This window comes from Engraulis encrasicolus, chromosome 18 (genome assembly GCF_034702125.1).
Source record: "Engraulis encrasicolus isolate BLACKSEA-1 chromosome 18, IST_EnEncr_1.0, whole genome shotgun sequence".
Lineage (NCBI taxonomy): Eukaryota > Metazoa > Chordata > Actinopteri > Clupeiformes > Engraulidae > Engraulis > Engraulis encrasicolus.
The window spans coordinates 36,170,556-36,191,169 of record NC_085874.1 but is presented as its reverse complement, the minus strand read 5'-3'; the positions used below and the strand labels follow the sequence as shown (position 1 = coordinate 36,191,169).

The 20,614-nt window shown below is 44.6% G+C and overlaps 1 protein-coding gene across 1 annotated transcript in view; it reads left to right on the top strand.

Moving 5' to 3' along the window:
• The window catches only part of LOC134468224 (nesprin-2), a 270,548-nt gene that overhangs the window by 169,892 nt on the left and 80,042 nt on the right, over positions 1-20,614 (top strand). The window contains exons 82-88 of the mRNA XM_063222166.1: positions 1,935-2,061; positions 2,585-2,767; positions 8,470-8,655; positions 9,324-9,500; positions 11,226-11,381; positions 15,739-15,891; positions 18,055-18,429. Of these exons, the coding sequence (XP_063078236.1) occupies positions 1,935-2,061; positions 2,585-2,767; positions 8,470-8,655; positions 9,324-9,500; positions 11,226-11,381; positions 15,739-15,891; positions 18,055-18,429 (1,357 nt within the window). The remainder of the gene's footprint in view (positions 1-1,934; positions 2,062-2,584; positions 2,768-8,469; positions 8,656-9,323; positions 9,501-11,225; positions 11,382-15,738; positions 15,892-18,054; positions 18,430-20,614) is intronic.

Here is a 20,614-nt window from a genome sequence, read left to right as displayed (position 1 = left end):
TGTTCTTTCTTTTCTTTCTCTCTTTCTCCCCTCTCATCACCACAGATAGCCACACGCTATTCTTAGTTTACATTAGTTGCAATATTGCCATAGGCCATACTTGCACCCACATGTAAATTACCCACTCACAGAGATACACGTACCAGTGTTTTAAACCATTGAGTCACTGAGTCGAGGACGTAAGCTATTGTCGGAAAAGAGCGCCAAACGCTCCCTTTCCCTCCCCCCACACATACTGTAAAGCCTTAAGACAAAGGACAGTATTCTCTGACTAGCTTGAATTCTATCTTGAAGATAAGTTCCCGCTTCATCAGCCGAAAGCTTAACGCCCCTCCTCGTATCTCATATTTCGGTCCTGCGCGCAGCGCTGCGCAGAATCATTTGAGCCATAGTTCATAGAACATACATCTCTCACTCTCTCTCTCCTCCCACCGCTCCGCACACACGGTGACAGAGGTGCGCGGCGCTCACCGAGCGCGCCTCCTCCTTCCCTCTCTCTCTCTTTCTCTCTCTCGCATAGCGTACACACACACACACACACACACACACATAGCGCATCCTCTCATACCCCGTGTATATATTGTATATTTTACCTAAGTTCTTATGCCCTGCAAGTCACATTGGCTGTATCAGTGTTATGACCGGATGATGCTTTTACAATAAATGTACATTGTGGTGAACTGTGTTTGTCTTATTTGAACAATTTCTACGAAGTCAACCAGAAAAGAATTCACACAAAACCTTCAGATTATTTGTCAATAATGGTCATGATTTTATGAGACGGTCATGAACCGTGTTTTATGCAATCATTAATTAGACAATTGACGATTCCATAAGTACACACCTACACATTATTGATACCCAGCGCGAAGAGTTTAACACACTCTTCATGCATCATTTCTTATACTCTTATTCCTCACATATAGTAATAACACATTACATATTTGGAACTGTATAAGAATTGTATACTTATTAATGTAATTATAATTACATTACAGTACTTCCTTACATTTAACGTCGTACCCATTAATTGTAGTTGACCCTACATATTTTGGTGCCCGTGTGTGAGGAAGAATAGTCCCCGTAGCCATAAATGTTAGTTTACCTACATATTTTGGTGCCCTTGCGTGAGGAAGAATATTCCTCACGTCCAATTAATGTGGGATTACCCCTACAGTAAGTTGGTTATATTAAAGGTGCACTGTGTAGGATGGTGGCCAGAGTAGGTTTTGCGACTATGCTGCTCATTAAAACTGTTTGTTGATCTTGATCTTGATCTTTTCATGCATATTTACTAAATAATTAACTAATATTTACTACTAGTATGACCAAAGTACAGTACATTTTGAAGCTAAACATGTATATTTCTGGCAATTCAAAATGACGGACAATGGAAAAGATCCCCCTTTTCATGTATGAAAACTGCAATTTCTGAGTTGTATATGTATTTTGTGTATTGACTTGGGGGGCTTTTTCAACATGACATTATCCCAGGCCGGGCCAAAGTTGTCAGCACTGCACACTGTTCAAAGACATTTTTTTGACTCAGACGTTAGGTGGTGGCGCAACGGCATCTCATGCCCAGAAATGAATTAGTAATTGGTGGTTGATTTGCTGCAATAGCTAGCCTTCCTAGATAATCCACTAAAAACAAACAAACAAAAAACAATCCATACAATAGCGGCACTGGCTGTTGTCACTCTGCCATGACGTGTGCTAGATACTGTTGACATGGGTGCCTGCGAGGGGGGGTAAGGTGTTACAGATTCTAAGGGCCCAACAGCTCTGACAGGGCCCTGGAAGGATGCTGATAACATAATTTGTCATTTTGGCGGCCCAAAATTTGAATCTTTCATGGGACCCAAAATTTTTATCAGCTCCCCTGACTGTTGAAACGTCACTGACCCATATGTATCCTTGTGTATGTATGGTAGGTTCCAGCAGGACTCCCAGACCCTGGAGGAGTGGCTGGCAGAGGCCAGGGAGGAGCTGCAGGCTCTGGGGAGCCGCTGCGAGGCAGAGGCCCAGGACTTCCACTGGGCCCAGCTCACGCCGCTTATGGTAACATATCACACTTTACTCATTTACTGTATCATATTTAGGAGTTTTGGATGACGGTCAGGCAAAGTGTTGAAAAATGTTGGCATACAAGATCCATCGCATCCATAAGATTTGATATATCCTTTGAGATAAGTAAAACTAGCACAACTAGCAAAACTAGTCTTTCAGTGCTAGGTCTAGTATTTAATGTAATAGGGTACTATTATTAGTTTGTGTGCGTTGATAGAAGACTGAATTTAGAAGGTAGCACCAATCTGTCAGTTTATCTGGTCCCATGTGTGCTTTGTATGTAATATCTCCTCTCCTTTCCTCTCCTCTCCTTTCCTTTCCTCTCCTCTCCTCTCTCCTCTCCTCTCCTCTCCTCTCCTCTCCTCTCCTCTCCTCCCGTCTCCTCTCCTCTCCTCTCTCCTCTCCTCTCCTCTCCTCTCCTCTCCTCTCCTCTCCTCTCCTCTCCTCTCCTCTCCTCTCCTCTCCTCTCCTCTCCTGCCGCTCTCCTCCCGCTCTCCTCTCCTCTGCTCTGCAGGGTTTCTGCCAGCAGGCGGAGGCTCGCCGGGCCCAGTGGGCATCCGTCCGTGACCTGGGCACCCAGCTGCAGCAGCTGATGGACAGCGAGGCCCCGTGCCTACTGTCTCGCCTGGCACAGCTGGAGCAGGGCTGGGGGGAGGTGGCGGCGACCCTGCCGGCACTACAGACCAGAGGGAAAGAGGTGAGGAGAGAAGAGGCAGGGGGATGGATGGATGGATGGATGGATGGATGGATGGATGGATGGATGGATGGATGGATGGATAGATAGATAGATAGATAGATAGATAGATAGATAGATAGATAGATAGATAGATAGATAGATAGATAGATAGATAGATAGATAGATAGATAGATAGATAGACACTTGTAGATAGATAGATAGACACTTGTAGATAGATTGATAGACACTTGTAGACAAACAGACACTTGTAGATAGATAGATAGACACTTGTAGACAGATCATGCTTACGGCTGTTGACAGTTGTACAGCGTACTATAACAATGGCAATGAACTGTAAGGGCATGAGGGGAGTTTCAATGTTTGGCAGTATATTTAGTCATGTTTAAATCATCTAAAAGAATTTGGTACTAGAACTTGACGACCTTGAATGTTTGGCAACTTAAGCCATGGTCCACTTCCTCATGACTCATATGGGCTGTGTGTTCAGAAGCATATCCTGTTTATCAAAAAGATACAGCGCATTAATCATCATGACCATGATCATTCAAAACATGAATTCATTTAATTAGTTAAAAAGAAGATTGTCTACAGAATGAGTGAGCAATTTGATTCTACTTTCCAAAAATGTAGTTAGGAAGACGCCTCATCAGATGCAGAGGAGGATGCATTACCCAACTACCCCCCCCACACACACGCATGCACACACACGCATGCACACACACACTGACACATATACACACACACACACACACACACACACACACATACACACACACACACACACACACACACACACTGAGACACACACACACCGCCATGATTCGTCATTCATACGCTGTCAGGGGTGAGCTCATGTGGCAAACGGTTGATGCTCCAGAACAATGGTGAGAGCTCAGGGCCGGGCCGAGCTGGGCCAGGCAGGGCAATCCCCACAGCCAGGGCTGGATTAAGATGATATGGGGCCCCTAGGCTACAGGTTGCTGTGCCCCCCCGGAGGACACATTTTGCGACAAATTTACATAGACAGTAGGGCTGGGTAAAATAATCGAGTTAATCGATAATCGATCGAATCAAATCGAAATTCACATAATTGATTCACAGGGCACAAAATCGATTGTTTGGTTCTTTTTCTTTTTGTTTAATTTAGGTCTATGGAAAATACCCAGTAGGTATTAGTCAATTAGGCCTAGGCCTACTTATTACAAATGAGCAATCTGTTAACACTGTCAAGCCACAGCCCTTTGACATTTTTATATAAAAATAGGCAACAGCATCTTTTGGGGGAAATCCTGGCACCAAGAAGGGAACGGATTAAATCGATTCGGAATGACAAAGCCCTAAGAATCGAAATCTAATCGATACAGGAACATGGCTGCAATACCCAGCCCTAATAGACAGTGTCATAATTACAAGCTAGGAATTAAGGACAACAGGTCTACTAACTGTATTCAACACCACAGCTGAATTTTTCAATATTCCAGTATGTTACAATTCTGCAATTTTTCACGTTTGGCCAACCAGGGGCCCCCTGGCAGGTGGGGACCCCTAGGCTGCAGCCGTATCTAGCCTGTGCATTAATCTGGCCCTGCCCTCAGCTGACTCATCACATCACTCAGCATGTAAAGTGGAGGAGACGCGCTCACACTATCACTATAATGATTAACACAGTTCTTAACTGGCTGCTGAATCAATCCCACATAGTAAAACATAGATAAGTGAATGAAAGCGAAGGACAGCACTCTTCAGATTTTTCTTTCTTTATTTGCCAGCAAATGTTTCAGGCAGAGCCCCATCCCCTTCTTCAGCGTGTAATTGTGATTGCGATGGAAAGATGGAAAGAAAGCAACATCTGAGGAGTGCTGTCCTTCGCTTCATGCACTCATCACTCACCATCAGGAAAGCTGACAGGGGGGGATAAAGGGGTCAATTGTCCCAGGCCCGGGGAGAGATGGGGCCCAGAAGGGAGGGGAAGGGTGGTTGGAGGGGGGGTGGATGCAGCATTTGTATGTGTCTTTTCTGTCTATTTGTGTCTATCTGTGTTTATATCCTGTTCTGTTACCCTGTGAGACCAAAGGCAATTTTTATGCTTGCATGATAATAAAGTATAAAAGTATAATATAGAATTCGGTCTTCATTACATTGAATGTATTAGTTGCGGGCCCTCTCTGAGGGCTTTGTCCTGGGCCCAGCCAAAGCTGTCAGCGTCCCTGCTCACCATACCAGGCTGCCAGAGCTTGGCCCTCCTCCCTCCTCTCTGATCAAGCCTCTATCTCCAACCCCCATACCCCACCAAGCCTCCCAGTACTGACCTTGACTTTGACTCACACAGCTGAGGCACCATAGTGTTACTTATGTACAGGGGCAGAGCTATAGGGAGGGCGAGCAGGGCTCTTGCCCCTAGCCCCAGGGCCCTCCCGTATTGGTGGTGGGGGCCCTATTGTGAGCTTGGCAAGCTGTATAGGGGGCCCTATAAGTGTTTTGCCCTGTGTGGGGCCCTGTGTGCAAATGTTCCGCCACTGCTTATGTACTGTAAGCCAGGGACCCAGGTTTGACCCTCATTCCTCTCTGGTCTAGCATCTATAATAGTGTTTCTCAACGGGGGTGCTACAGAACCCCAGGGGGGTGTTGGGAAGCCCTAGGGTAGGGGGCGTTGAGTTGAGAAGGATACAGCTTAGTGGGAGTGGGGCTTACTTCCCATTGGGAGGCATTAGTCTATTTTAGCTTACAATGCTACGGGGGTGGGGGGGTCATTGGCATATTTATGATGATATCAATGGGGCGTTTGCAGGGTTATGATGAGGTAAAGGGGGTGTTGGGAGGCTTATGATGAAATTTTTTCTTCAAAAAAAGGTTGAGAACCACTGATCAACAGCATCTCCGACCTCTTAAAGCCCGCCAAGCTTCCCAGCAACACTCTTAGTTCTAGCTGTCAGCTGTGCGCCTCTAAGCATCTATATCCAACCACAAAACTTCAGGCCTAGCGGATTGAAACATATCCGTTTGCTGAAATTGTTTTTTTAAAGGGACACTGTGTGAGATTTTTAGTTTTTTATTTCCAGAATTCATGCTGCCCTATCACTAATGTTACCTTTTTCATGAATACTTACCACCACCATCAAAATCTAAGTGTTCATTATGACTGGAAAAAATGCACTTTTCATACATGAACAGGGGGATCTTCTCCATGGTCCGCCATTTTGAATTTCCTAAAATAGCAATTTTTAGCTGCAAAAGTGACTGTAATTGGACCATACTAGTTAATATTTGTTTATTACTTAGTAAACTTTCATGTAAATGTCAAATATGTTAATAGGGAGCCTAGTTTCAATGAGCAGCATAGTTGCAGTACCTTTTTTGACCATTTCCTGCACAGTGTCCCTTTTAGAGCTTATCCAAAATACCCAGTGTGCAGACCACTCTGTCATAATGTGACGATTACTACAATAACACAATTGTCTGGCACCTGGATCATTCATTGCTTTTTGTGAATGTGAACACACCCAAACGTCCAGCCATCGTCTTCCTATCTAACCAAACACCTGCGTTGAAGTGCACCACCACCACCATCAGCCACCCAACTCCATCAACCCTCGCAGATCAAGCTATCAGTTGCAACTCCTTTCATTCTGCTTTGATGAAGCAGGTCCACGTATCTCCAACAACCCTCACTACTCTCCACCCACAAACCCTAAACCGCCAGCTCAGCTCAGCCCAGCCCTCCCCGTTTACTGTCCCATAAACTCTCACAAATCAACATTCACACATAACTCCCTCCTACCGCCTTCCCCGCCCTCTTTCAGATAGATTCACAGCTGTGCGGAGGGTGAAGGCCAGTCCACAAAGGTCCTCTCAACACAGCAATTAGTCTTTATGCACGCATGTATACATGCACGTACACACACACACACATGCACACACGCATGTACACACACACACACACACACACACACACACACACACACACACACACACATGCGCGCGCATACACCTCCCCACTTGAACTCCTCCTTCTTCGTACATCCCTTTGCTTCTTTTTTTTCCGCTTCTCTCTTTTCTTGTTCTTTTCTTTTTTGGCTTGGTCTGCACTTCAGTTCTCATTAGAAAGGGTCGGCAGGTTCAAGCATCAAAGCAAGTAGCTTCGGGTGTCTCTGCCAGTGCGGTTCCCATCAGAACACCCCCACCCCTTATGTTGGCAGTGCCCCAGTCTCCCAACTAGGGCTGTCCTAAGCGATTATTTTTCTCCCGATTAATCTAACAACTATTTTTGTTTTCGATTAGTCGATTAGTCAAACGATTCATTTTTCAAGTAGTCCAGCACTTTAATCATCAAGGAAATTGGGGAAAAAAAGAAACAAACCGTTAAAATTAGCTGCCTGAGCTCACAATGACCTTTAAATCATGATAGTAGCATTATTTACTCCGAGATACAGCATTCAATTCATACGTGCTGGGCAATTTTAGGTTTCAATAAAGTAATAAAGCATTAGAAAAGTAAGTAAAAAAGCACTGAATTCAATGAAATGATTAGTCGCCTATGAAAAGCAGACTAATTTTTATAGTCGATTAGTCACAATTAGTCGATTGATCGTCCCAGCCCTACTCCCAACCCTCCCCCTTTCCCTCCCACACCCCATTCCCTCCATTCTCATCCCTCCTGTTTGTCTGTTATCATCACCACCTGTAGTCATGGTTGCCATTAGGGGTGGTACAGTTCTCAAAATTCACGGTTCGGTTCATATCGCGTTGTCAAGGTCACGGTTTTCGGTTCTCTACGGTTCTTTTTTTTTAGTTTATGATAAATGGTGCACTGGCTAATAGAATCGGACTTATCACTAAATATCCTACATATGGTTTGTATAGGCTTATAATGTGAAAATGGTGTGATTTTAATTGTGTCATCCTCTGATTTGGTCTTATACACTAATGTTTTAATCAGAGAGACTGGATAAGATACTCCTAGAATCTCTGTTTTACATATTTTTCTGGGCAGTACATGAATTGCGGTTTGCGATGGATTGCACGGTTCGGTTCGGTATGTGTGTGAATTGTACGGTTTCGGTTTGTGCCATCCCTAGTTGCCATGGTTGCTCCCTTCCTTGCTTACACTCACACCATGTATTTACACAATATTATTTTTCTTTTCTTTTTTAGTTTAAATGAGTTATGGATGTGTCCTCCAGTAACCACTCTAGCACCATCAAGGATCTTAAGTTACATTCAAACAATACATTACATTTAGATTTAATCATTTTAATTTTATATATATTTGTTTTATTTATTTTCCCAATAATTAAAACTATACTAATTAAAACCTTTTTTAATTTTCCATGCACATCTTGCTGTATTTTTGTGTCGCATGATATGCATTTCCTGCTGCCATTCATGAGTTTGTATGTTGTGTTTCTCTGCTTAGGTAACTTGTGCTGTATGTTGTCATTCTTAACCCCCTCCTCGAACTGTCCTTTTTTAAAGTATTGTTGGGGCTTTTCAAGCCTTTATTATGAGGATAGTGGAGGACAGACAGGAAGCGAGTTGGGATGAAAGACGGGGAAGGGCAAGCAGCAAAGGACCCGGACCGGGAATCGAACCCAGGTCGGCCACGTAGCAGACGAGTGCCCTACCGTTAGACCACGGCAGGGCCCTTGAACTACCTTTTTGTCATGTTTTTAATGAGCTCTGCCCGTCGTTCGTTTCATTCCCAGATCCTGTGTGCGCTGGCTCCCTGTGAGCTGCTGTCCAGCCTGGACAAGTGGCTGAGTGAAATGGAGAGAAGACTGGAGGAGGAGGAGGAGGAAGAGGAAGAGGAAGAGGAGGAGGAAGAGGAGGGAGGAGAGACCCGCCAGGCCACTGATGCAGCTGCACACTCCAGCCAACTCAAGCGCTGTCAGGTCTGTATCATCATTTATGTGTCGTGTGTGTGTGTGTGTATGTGAGAGTGGGATAGAGAGTTCTGACCTTGTGAATATATGTATGGTGAATATACTGTGTGTGCAATGTTGTGTGTAATGTCTTTGTGTCTTCTTCTGTATTCATGTACTGTATGTATTCTACTTGACACCTTAATTTCCCTCGGGATCAATAACTGATACTCCACTCTACTCTACCCATCTACAGTAGGGATGGCAAAATCTGGCCCGCGGTGACATTTTATTTGGCCTGTCAGATCAGTTTAAATGTGTATCATAGTTTTTCTGGTCCTTGACAAGATGATATCAATTATTTCTATATATACGTTAAAAGTGAAATATTATGCCATAATACAGTATATTTGAATGTTTTGGATGCTTGTGTGTGTACATGCATGTGGCGTGCCTGTGCGTGTGTGTGTGTGTGTGTGTGTGTGTGTGTGTGTGTGTGTGTGTGTGTGTGTGTGTGTGTGTGTGTGTGTGTGTGTGTGTGTGTGTGTGTGTGTGTGTGTGTGTGTTGTTCGTGCGTGTGTCTGGGTTGCATGTGTATGCGTGTGTGTGTGCGTCGTGCGAGTGTGTGTACGTATGTGTGTGTGCGTGTGTGCGTACGTGCGTTTACGCGTACGTGCGACGTGTGTGTGTGTGTGCAGGCGCGTAGGGCTGAGCTGTCGGGTCATCAGGCGTGTATGGAGCGTCTGTGCCAGGTGGTGGAGGAGGCGGGCCATGTGAAAGACCAGGCGGAGAGGGAGGAGAGAACTCACCTGGCCGAGCAGGTCGGAGCCCTACACCTGCGCTGGAGCACCGCGCACGCCAGAGCAGACCAGCAGGTAACACACACACACACACACACACACACACACACACACACACACACACACACACACACACACACACACACACACACACACACACACACACACACCTGGCCAAGCAGGTCAGAGCACCGCGCACGCCAGAGCAGACCAGCAGGTAAAACACACACACACACACACACACACACACACACACACACACACACACACACACACACACACACACACACACACACACACACACACACACACACACACACACACACACACACCTGGCCGAGCAGGTCGGAGCCCTACACCTGCGCTGGAGCACCGCACAGGCCAGAGCAGACCAGCAGGTAACACACACACACACACACACACACACACACACACACACACACACACACACACACACACACACACACACACACACACACACACACACACACACACACACGCTTCCAACACAAGTCATGTCATTATTTAACCAGAAGACCAGTTTACCTGTCTCAGCTGACTTTCTGATGTTTGCATAAAAAGTGTGGGTGGTCCTTTTTAGGTTTTTAGTGTTTTTCAGTAACAACACAGTGTATAAACCTCATCAGGTACAATGGAATAACTGGTGTAACAGCTATGTAATGCCATGTGCTAGTTATGCACTTACACCATAAATTAACTTCTGTTGACGGCGCCTCTGTTGAAAATGCATGTCCTGTCCCAGATTGTAAAGCAGTTGAGCCGTAGTTGCAAATGATAACCTATAGGGTGCGACATAAGCATTGGCCCATAACAACCACATGTCCTCTCCACTATCAAAACTCCCATCCTCAATTGTGCTTGTGTGGCCTTGTGATGACGTTGTAAGACATCATTGAAGATGGAAGTCTCATTCAACATTTCGCAACAGGGCAATTCAAAGGTTATTTTCTCATTTGCAATCGGAATGTTGAATGAGGAAAAGTCCCCCAAAAGTTCTTGTGACTAGGCTGATATCGGGGAAACTGTTTTGTTTTCTCCACGGAGGCGGGCACCAAACAAAAGTAGAGGAAGGGAGTCTGGATAATGGACGGGACCTCATATGTCATCTTTGTGACGTTGATGCCTTTTTTTCTCCTTGGTATATTGTATATTTTAGGCCTATACCTGTTGCCATGACTGAATACCCTATATATAATTGTACTCTTCAATTATAATAAATAGATAAATAAACACAATCAATACAAATATTGGGGGTAAAATAATAATAATAAAATAAAAATGACATTACATTATTACATTACATTACATTTAGCAGACGCTTTTGACCAAAGCAACTTACAAGGAGGATTCAACCAAGTACAGACTGTAGGGTCAGTGCAGAGTGCAGCTGTATCCAAGTCAATTAGAACAGATAGAGAGCAGAAAAAAAGAGTAGTGCAGTGTAGTGAAGTGTAGTGCAAGTTAGTACCCATGATTAGAGCTGAGTGGAGTTAGATATGTTTTGCAGGGAAACTCTTTCTGAATTCAATAGAAAAGAAACAAGTATTGGGGCGGTGTGGCGCAACATGCTAAGCCCCCCACATTTGGGCTTTCATGCCCATGGCGACCTGGGTTCGAATCCGGACGGGGTCATTTCCCCTCCCCCATCTCTCTCTCTCTTCCACTCACTTCCTGTTAGCATCTCATACTATCCTATCAATAAAGGCATTAAAAGCCCCTAAAAAATTTTTTAAAAAAGAAAAGAAATAAATATTGTCTTTTATTTGCTTCCGTCTGCAGGTGCGGCAGGTAGAGGACCGTCTGCACGTGTGCAGTCAGAGGGAGGCACGTCTGCGCCGGCTGCGTAGCTGGCTGTCTGCCCAGAGAGCGAGACTGAGGGGCTATGAGACACCAGACAGCTGCTTCCACACAGACACAGCACTACAGGACCTCAAGGTACTGCAAGCCGCACGCACGCACGCTCCTGTGTGTGTGTGTGTGTGTGTGTGTGTGTGTGTGTGTGTGTGTGTGTGTGTGTGTGTGTGTGTGTGTGTGTGTGTGTGTGTGTGTGTGTGTGTGTGTTTGTATTGGTATGTACAGTATGTATTGTCTACCTAATGTCTTGTGTGTGTGTGCGATTTGCCGGGGGGGATGGGGGGGATTGTCCCCCCTTCTGGTTTTTATCTCTGCTGGAAAAATATCCTCGCGAGTAGGCCTATCAAAATAAACTAACAAAAATGTTGACATGACAGGCAACTTGTGACCCTTTTCTGCAGTCTACATTGCACTCACTTTCAAAATTGCCCGACGTGGTGGAAGCTTTGATGTTTACGAGGTCCCGGACTCATCAGCAAATATGCAACAATGTTGCGTTCTGTACGGGAATAACATTCCGCTAATGCAAAGGACATGCGAAAATGAAACGCCAAAGCAGCAGTTCGTCCCTTTTTGATGGACCATCAAATAGGAAACAACCTACCCAACTAGCCTACTTGGCTTATGCCTGCAAACAGGCGCGCAAAAAGGGCGCATGCATTGCATTGCGCAGCGTCAGTTTGTTTACTGCAGAGGTGCGCAGTAATGTATGTCCAAGACAAATTTCCTTCGGGACTATTAAAAAGAATCTTGAATCTTGAATCTTGAACTGATGAGGTGCCTATTGGATGCTTAATGCAAATGGCAAAAAACAGGTGCTCTAGGAAGGGAGGTGGTTTAAAATGGATAAAAAAAGTTGCATTAATGCACCATAATCAATTAAAAGACCGCAAAAGGCAGGAATTACCTACGCCACTGGAACTAGGCTATATGAAACCAACAGTCATCTGTGTGCAAAAGTGCGTCCTGGCAATCAGGGTGAACCGAACCGAATATAGGCTAAACGGGGCTCCCTGCTTTAGGAAGGGAGATGCTTGGAAACGGAGCATAAATGGATTGTAAGGGCACCACAAGCAAATGAAAGACCCCAACAGGTAGGCATGAAAGCTACTTGAATTAAGACTACGGTATGAAACCGTTACCTGTGTGCAAACGTGCGTCCTTGCCATCAGGAAAACTGAAATTGTTTAAGTATTTCTGTCTGCACGTTAGGCTACGAAACCGTTGTGCCTTAATCGTAAATCTAGGCTAGGCCTACTGTCAAGGCAGACGGAATGGGTGGAATAGCGCCTGAACATGCAATGAATTTGTATGACCCGACTAAAAGTTTGTAGAAAGTTGCAACGCATGAGGACGACACGTTGAAGTAGCCCCCTCTGCCTACACTCGGTGGGTAGGGCCTATTTCTAGGGTTAGTGCACTTAGTATTGTGAGTGACTGAATTGCCTGTGGCACACGAAATATAGGCTAGGCTACAGATTTCCCCCTTTGCGATTTCAGTGTAACATTTTTGCGCAAGAGAGGTCCAACTGCATTACAAAAAAACTCTCAATGAAGACGCGCTGTCTAAGTGTCCGTGTCCGTGTTGGGAAAAAACACCCTGCCCCCTTGTTTTTGACTGAATTAAGTGTTATTCATTTGATATCCAATCCAATTGATATCCAATCCAATATTGAGCTGTTAGTCGTGGTAACTTCATTTTGTGACGTCACGTTTCATGAAAAAAAAACATCCCCCCCTCTGTTTTTTTGACAAATCGCACCCTGTGCGCGCGTGTATGTGTATGTGCATGTGTGTATGTGTATGAGAGAGAGGATTCATACACTATACAGGCCAACTAGTAACACTTAACCATTCTCTCTCCACACATTTTGATATGTTGAAATACAGTCTGTGTCTTTATTCCTCCTTATCTGTACTGTATTTTGTTGCATTTCTTAAATTGTTAAAGGCCAACTTCCGATAAAACTCAGTTTTACTCACTCCTTTCGAAGATCGGACGGTCACCCCAAGTTAAACTCACTTGCAAGGCTCTCATAGCGGTGCGTCAACTCTCCTGGCTGTGTTTCCCGGTGTTTCCCAATTTACATAAATAATGCAGAGAAACGAGCGAATCACGAAAGCCTTTCTGTGTTTCGTCACGTCGAAAGAAGGCGTTGCCCACAAAGGTTTATATCGACCCATTTATCTAAAAACATGTCGAGTAATTTTTTTCTGCTTGTTTTCAAAACAAGCAACGTCTGGTGGCCCGAAACATAGCTTAGCTTAGCTATCAGCTGGTTGCTACTCTCAGGTACACACACAGCACAAAGCCTCATACATAAAGCCAGCGCACTCTGGTTGCTCCGTGCCTGCAGCTCGCCTAGGGGTCGCTGTCGAAAGAGCACAGCCCTGAATGGAGCCTGCACGCCTCCGTTGGCGCCCCTATAGTGCAGTACCACCCGGAGAAGTGGCGACTCTGTTTCCCATTACATTCTCTCCAAGAACTGGAGGACTGAGCCAATCAGAGACGCGTTTCTTCGAGAGCAGGAGGAGTGAGCCAATCAGAGACGCATTTCCACGAGAAACACGGAACACTCTCTCGTTTCTCCACAAGCCACCTTGCCAGCTTGCAAAAACGTCTTGAAACAAAGCAACCAGAACGTTTTTTAAAACAGGACCAACGCGTAACACATTCAATAACAATTGGGAACACGGCAATATTAATTAAATTAGGTTGAGAGGCCATCTTTAAATACTATGTGAAGCCATATCTTGAAAGGGCTGAATTACATCGTTATTTTAGTCGTTAGGTTTCGATGATGAGCAATGGCAATAACCAGAATGGTAATGACCAAGTCGTAGTGCATTACTAAAGGCCATGTGTTATGTACAGCGTGCATTAAAGGGCCGCGGTCTGCAGAAAAAAAAAGAGTTGCCTCTGGACTTTCCTTTGATAACTCATTATTATTATCATTATTATCATTGTGTGTAGGACGTTGAGGAGAGGCCCTTGTGACCGTGCGGTCACACCGCCGCCGTTGAACGCATGGAAAGATGCGGAAGTAATTGACTTTGTATGGGAGAGGAGGCAGCAGAAGCGTGAAAAGCAACAAACGCATTTCTAGAGGCGAGGGCGTCAAAAGCTTTCCTGGTGAACCAGAAGCTATGTGTTGACGCCCAGGGGGCTGGGCTACACAAACCTTCTGGTGCACCTGTGATTCGCTCTCCTCCTCCGTTTACGAAATAAACGGGGCAGCTCGACGAATCAGGATCGTAGGGAGGGATTTCAGTGGGTATGACGTTTATCGAACGCAACACCCTCCCCCAGGGTAGTTCGGCTGTGCCCGCCCCCTCCCTGAATCACAACAGTAATGGCGGCGTGCGAGGAGTTATCATGCGTCGGGATGGAAGCAGCAATTTCAGCGGTGTTATCCAAAATACCTCAAGTTGATTTTCTAAAGGACGTTGTTCTGTTTTGGTTCCCGACCTGGCGGCGGTTACGTGACGACACGTCCTACGTCACAAAGCTTCAACGTGAGTGGTCGAAGTGTCATGTCATTCATATGAGGTTGCTCCAACCGCGTGCAAGCATCTTTTGACTAAACCCCGCCTGCGGAGACGCGTGAAAGGGCAGTGTGCCAGTAGCCTGTTACTTACAGGCTACTGGTTCACCAGGAAAGTCAAAAGCCGAGGGCGTCAAAAGTTGAACTTCATCTAAAAATATGTAATGAGCTCAGCGGCAGCAGGCGGCAGCCAATGCAATGTTCACATTTTTCTAAACACGAGCTTTGGTTGGTCGAGATTCCTGGTCCAACGCTTCAGGTTGAATCGTTTGCCGCGTTCAACGCCCCCGACCTGTGCTTTCCAGGCAGGAGTCAGCAGCGTTGTAGCTCTTTCAACGCCCGCGGTGTGATCGCAGCATGAGGTGTTCAGAGTTCCAGGAGCTGAGGGCCACGCCTCTTTATTCCTCCTGTCTTGATGTATCTTCTCTGTGTCTGCCTGTCTGTGTTGTGTTGTGTTGTGTTGTGTCCTGATGTATCTTCTCTGTGTCTGCCTCTCTGTGTTGTGTTGTGTTGTGTCCTGATGTATCTTCTCTGTGTCTGCCTCTCTGTGTTGTGTTGTGTTGTGTTGTGTTGTGTTGTGTTGTGTTGTGTTGTGTTGTGTTGTGTTGTGTTGTGTCCTGATGTATCTTCTCTGTGTCTGCCTCTCTGTGTTGTGTTGTGTTGTGTTGTGTTGTGTTGTGTTGTGTTGTGTTGTGTTGTGTTGTGTTGTGTTGTGTTGTGTTGTGTTGTGTTGTGTTGTGTTGTGTTGAGTTGTGTTGTGTTGTGTTGTGTTGTGTCCTGATGTATCTTCTCTGTGTCTGCCTCTCTGTGTTGTGTTGTGTTGTGTTGTGTTGTGTCCTGATGTATCTTCTCTGTGTCTGCCTCTCTGTGTTGTGTTGTGTTGTGTTGTGTAGGACGTGGAGGAGAAGGCCCTAGTGAGGTGTTCAGAGCTGCAGGAGCTGAGGGCCTTGCGTCTGGCTGTGGAGGAGGAGGAGGACCCTGCTGACCGGCTCTTCACTGCCCAGCTGGATGAAACCCTGCAGGACTACTCTCTACTTACCCAGCAGGTAAAGTGCGCTCACAGGACACACAAGGCTCGACATTAACTTTTTCACTCACTGGCCACTATGGCTAGTGGTTTTCCCCGAGTCACTGGCCATTCAGCTATTCTACTAGCCACAAATGTTTTTTCTTCATCATTATACTGTACATCTAACATCAGAGCTTGAAGTCCTAGAGCAAGAAGTGCATAGATTTCTACATGGAAATAAATACATTACGGTAAGTAGCTGAGCATTTTGTTGAACTTAAATGCAAACAGTTGACACTAAAGGAGTAAACAGAAAATAAGCTAAACTCCTCTGTGTCATCCCAAATAATAATCTGACTGCCGAAATATTACTATTACTATTACTATTACTATTACTAGAAAGTAGGGATGGGCATGCGGTGAAAATTTCTTCGTCGATTGTCAGGAGAATTAATGATTAATAATCGGTTAACCATTAACATTTTTATATTAAAAACAGCACACATTTAGGCCCACCATGCCCTATACTCTTGTATAACAAAAAATACATCAAAAACATCATGTTTTTCTTCGAGGATTTGTTTTTATTAACAACACAAGTGTCAAGTGATTAACAAGAAAAGTTAAACCTGAATTGGTGGGCAATGCGCAAACGAGGGAGGCTTCAAGTTGCGAGCCAACAACGAAGGCACATAACGGTGCAGACATCAAGGCGAGGCTAGGTTGAGATGAATCACCGCCGTCTTTTACAAGGCTTGGATGCGCTGTGTTCAAGTGATACATCATGGTCATTGTCGATGAACTGTTTTTGTAATTCACATTGCAGTAATTACAGTACACTTTGTCATTTTCTAACCGAAAATGTTCCCACGCCACACTTCGCCGAGACCTCTTCATGGTAAGGCAAAGCCCGCTCTACGGAAGCTCGCATGTAACAAACAAGTCAATCCAGGCTACGGTGATGGTGAGATATTGCCCCCTGCTGCCCAAATTGTGTAGGTGTAACAGCGAAATGCATTGCATTGAGGACGTGCACTAATGACCTACATTCAAGGGTTTTTTTCTTCTTTTCGCGGTTAGTCGGCGAAAATTAACTTCCTCGACTAAATGTTTAATGATCAATCATCGGTTAATTATGCCCATCCCTAATTGAAAGTATTACTAGCCACAGTCAAGTTTTACCAGCATTTGGCTGGTTGGCAGGTGCCAATGCCAAGCCCTGGCAGAACAGGCAGACCCATCATCTTACCCCTCCCCCATGACTATGGTAGCTGCTATTACAGTACCGGTACATGATTTCTGTCATCATTACACCACAATAACAAAGCAATCCACAGATTTTGTGAGTAGATGCTTGTAAAGGTGCACTGTGTGGATAGCTTAGAAATACTACATAGCCTCTTAGTGCAGATGGGGTCGCCGGCGGGCCTATTCACTATTTGAAATGTAATGTAATGTAATATTTGCAGAAAATACTCAACTACACCATAACAACATTGATATGACAGTACCAAGAGCATTGAATAACAGATTAAGACAAAGCCATTACAATTTTGGTGTCAGTAAGGTTATAACATAGGCGCTGCACTAACCCGTTAAGACACAGTGTTATAAATTTGCTGTTGCCAGAGGGGCAATGATCAAGTCGTAGTGCTTTACTAAAGGCCCTGTGTTATGTTATATTATTAGTTACCATAGTTAGTACTATGGTAGCTAACTTTTCAATGACTATTACAGTTTGCCACTGGAGATACGGCATGCATTAAAGGGACACTGTGTGGGATTTTCAGTTGTTAATTTCCAGAATCCATGCTACCCATTCACTAATGTTACCTTTTTCATGAATACTTAACAAACCATCAAATTCTAAGTGTTCATTATGACTGGAAAAATTGCACTTTTCATACTTGAAAATGGGGACCCTCTCTATGGTCCGCCATTTTGAATTTCCAGTAATGGCCATATTTAGCTGTAAAACTCACTGTACTTTGCCATATTAGAAAATATTTATTTTTATTTATTTCTTAGTAAACTTTCATGAAAAGATCAAATTTGGCAATAGGCAACCCAGTTTCAATGAGCAGCATAGTTGCAGTACCTTTTTTGACCATTTCCTGCACAGTGTCCCTTTAAGGGGCTACGGGATGAAGAGCTTTTGTGAAACGCAGCCTTGGTGTGTGCTCCTGTCCTGTCCCCACAGGTGAACATCCTGCGCCCCCTGCTGCAGCAGGTCTGGGATCAGTGGCTGGGCTTCGAGAGGGAGCTGGCCGAGGCTACCCTGGTGGCGGCCAGGACCCAGCACAGCCTGGAGCAGCACCGCACCCCCTGCCTCTCCCTGCAGCACAGCAGAGACCTAGTCGACCACACACAGGTGACAAGGAGGAGCCGGCTGTTCGTCTGTTTGGTCTTTCTTTTGTTCATTTGTTCGTTGGTTTGTTTGTTCGTTCGTTCGTTCGTTCGTTCGTTCGTTCGTTCGTTCGTTCGTTCGTTCATTCAGTCATTAAGTCATTCATTCATCTCTATCTACATTGCCATAATATCCATTAAGCTAAGAGAGATGAGAGATATAAGAGAAGTCAATTAAAATGAGAGGTTACATTAAATAAAAGGAACTAAAGCAGTAATCACTTTTTAAAGCTGTGGAGATAGTGTCTATCTAGATATTAACTAGCAACTGACTGGAGCAGCTCCGCACCCCCTGACTCTCCCTACAGCCAGAGGTGCATCTTACCACCAGGCAAGGCAGGCAGCTGCTTGGGGCCCCCAAACCCTAGTGAATAACAGCCCACATTTTACCACAGTAGTGGTGATTTTGTTTCAAATGCTCATTCTTTTGCATTTTCGCTTGGGGCCCCACCTGACCCTAGAATTGCCTCTCCCTACAGCACAGCTGCCACCTAGTCGACCACACGCAGGTGACAAGGAGGAGCCAGCCGTCCGTCCATCTGTTTGCTTGTTTGTTCGTTTGTTCTTTGTTTCTTTCGTTCGTTCTTCTTTTTGTTTGTTTTTTTCTGCTCTTTTGTTTGTTCTTTTGTTTGTTCTATTGTATGTATGTATGTATGTATGTATGTATGTATGTATGCAGGGCTCTAAATTAACTTTTTCCACCACCAGCCAATTTGGCTAGTGGACATTTTTTCTTACCAGCCAAACAGAAGTTCAATTAGCCATTTTTTTTTTACCTCGCCAAAATAAACTATGCGTTAGGCTAGTTATTTTTTTAAATTATGGTAATTTTGTTCAACAATTTCTATAACACAGATACACTATATATAGGCCTGCATACTAATAAGCATAGGCCTATTATAGGCTATATATTTTTTCATTATTTTTTAACTTCTGCTTTATTTTTTACTTTCATTACTTAAGCCTAATCAATTAGCTTTTGTTCAATTCCTCTGAAAACAACTGAATCACATCACACAAGTCACTCACATAACAGACCTTTAACATACAGTAACCAGGCACACAGCCAAACTCTCCAAAACCTCACATACGCACACCCCAAGGAAGGAGAAGAGATGAGAGGAAAAGGAGAGGAGAGAGGAGGAGCTCTTCTCTTATCTACCATGCGCAACAAAATGACAAGAAGCCTAGTTTAACTAAAAGTAAATAATATCACGGGAATCTTTGCTTCCTTTGTTACTTCCACAGCTTCGTCGTTGGTTGCTTTTTTGTTATTTGTTTTCTTTCCGATGGCGTGGGCTTTCCAACTTAGTTGCGCCAGGACTCGATACATTTCAGAAGACAACTGAACTGACAGCTACGCTCACACTACTCTGACAGTCAGCTCTCCTCCTCTGCCCTTGTCGTTATTTCGTTCCACAACCACTCCTTTTTAACGTCACTATTATTACGGTTACAATTACTACTAGCATTCACAAACACACAGAACCTTGCTCTAACCCACGCCACATTCTCATCACTCGCACAAAACATAGGCATAATCTGCGTTAGTCATGTTATTGAAACGGTCAGGGACTCGCTGCTTCAAAAAGGCAACCTGTTACAGCAAGGTTCAGCCTAGTAATAATAGCAGTAGTGACGTTAAAAAGGTTGTAGCGAAATCGACGAGAGCATAGGAGGAGAGCTGCCTGTCAGAATAGTGTGAGCGTAGCTGACAGAAGGCTGGTCGTCTGAAATGTTTTCAATGCTGGCGCGTGCAACAGCATGGAGTTGCCGCTTGCTGCACTGGAAAGCCCACGGTGGGAGGCTACGTCATGACGCTAGTGTCCATGGGTAATGTAGGAAATCTCTCCTTAAGGGCTCTGAATACTTAACGTGCGCACGTTCGTCATAGCAGCGGTTTTACCGTTCATAATTGTACTCGGGCGCTGCTGGCCAAATTGGCGGGTAGGTATTTTTTTCTACTAGCCAAAATGAATTTTCACCCGTGTTTGGCGGGTTGGCGTGTGTTAATTTAGAGCCCTGTATGTATGTATATTCTATATGTTGTTTGTTCAATCATTCATTTGTTATTTCAGTCATTCATTCATTTATCCCTATCTATCTTGTATTGCCATAATGTCCACTTATTAAGGAAGAGCAAAAAAAAAGCTTTATGCCTGACCTTATGACTTATTGACCTCTCCCCTTTTGCCTACAGTGTCCAGGCATTGCAGTAGTCACTTCTTATAGTCAATATAGACATACCTGTATACTGTGTAGACATAGTGTGTAGTCTAAATGTCTATGACGTCTCGACTGAGGTCCTTTTCCCTTTGCTTACAGTGTCCAGACCGTGCATTTATCACTTTTTA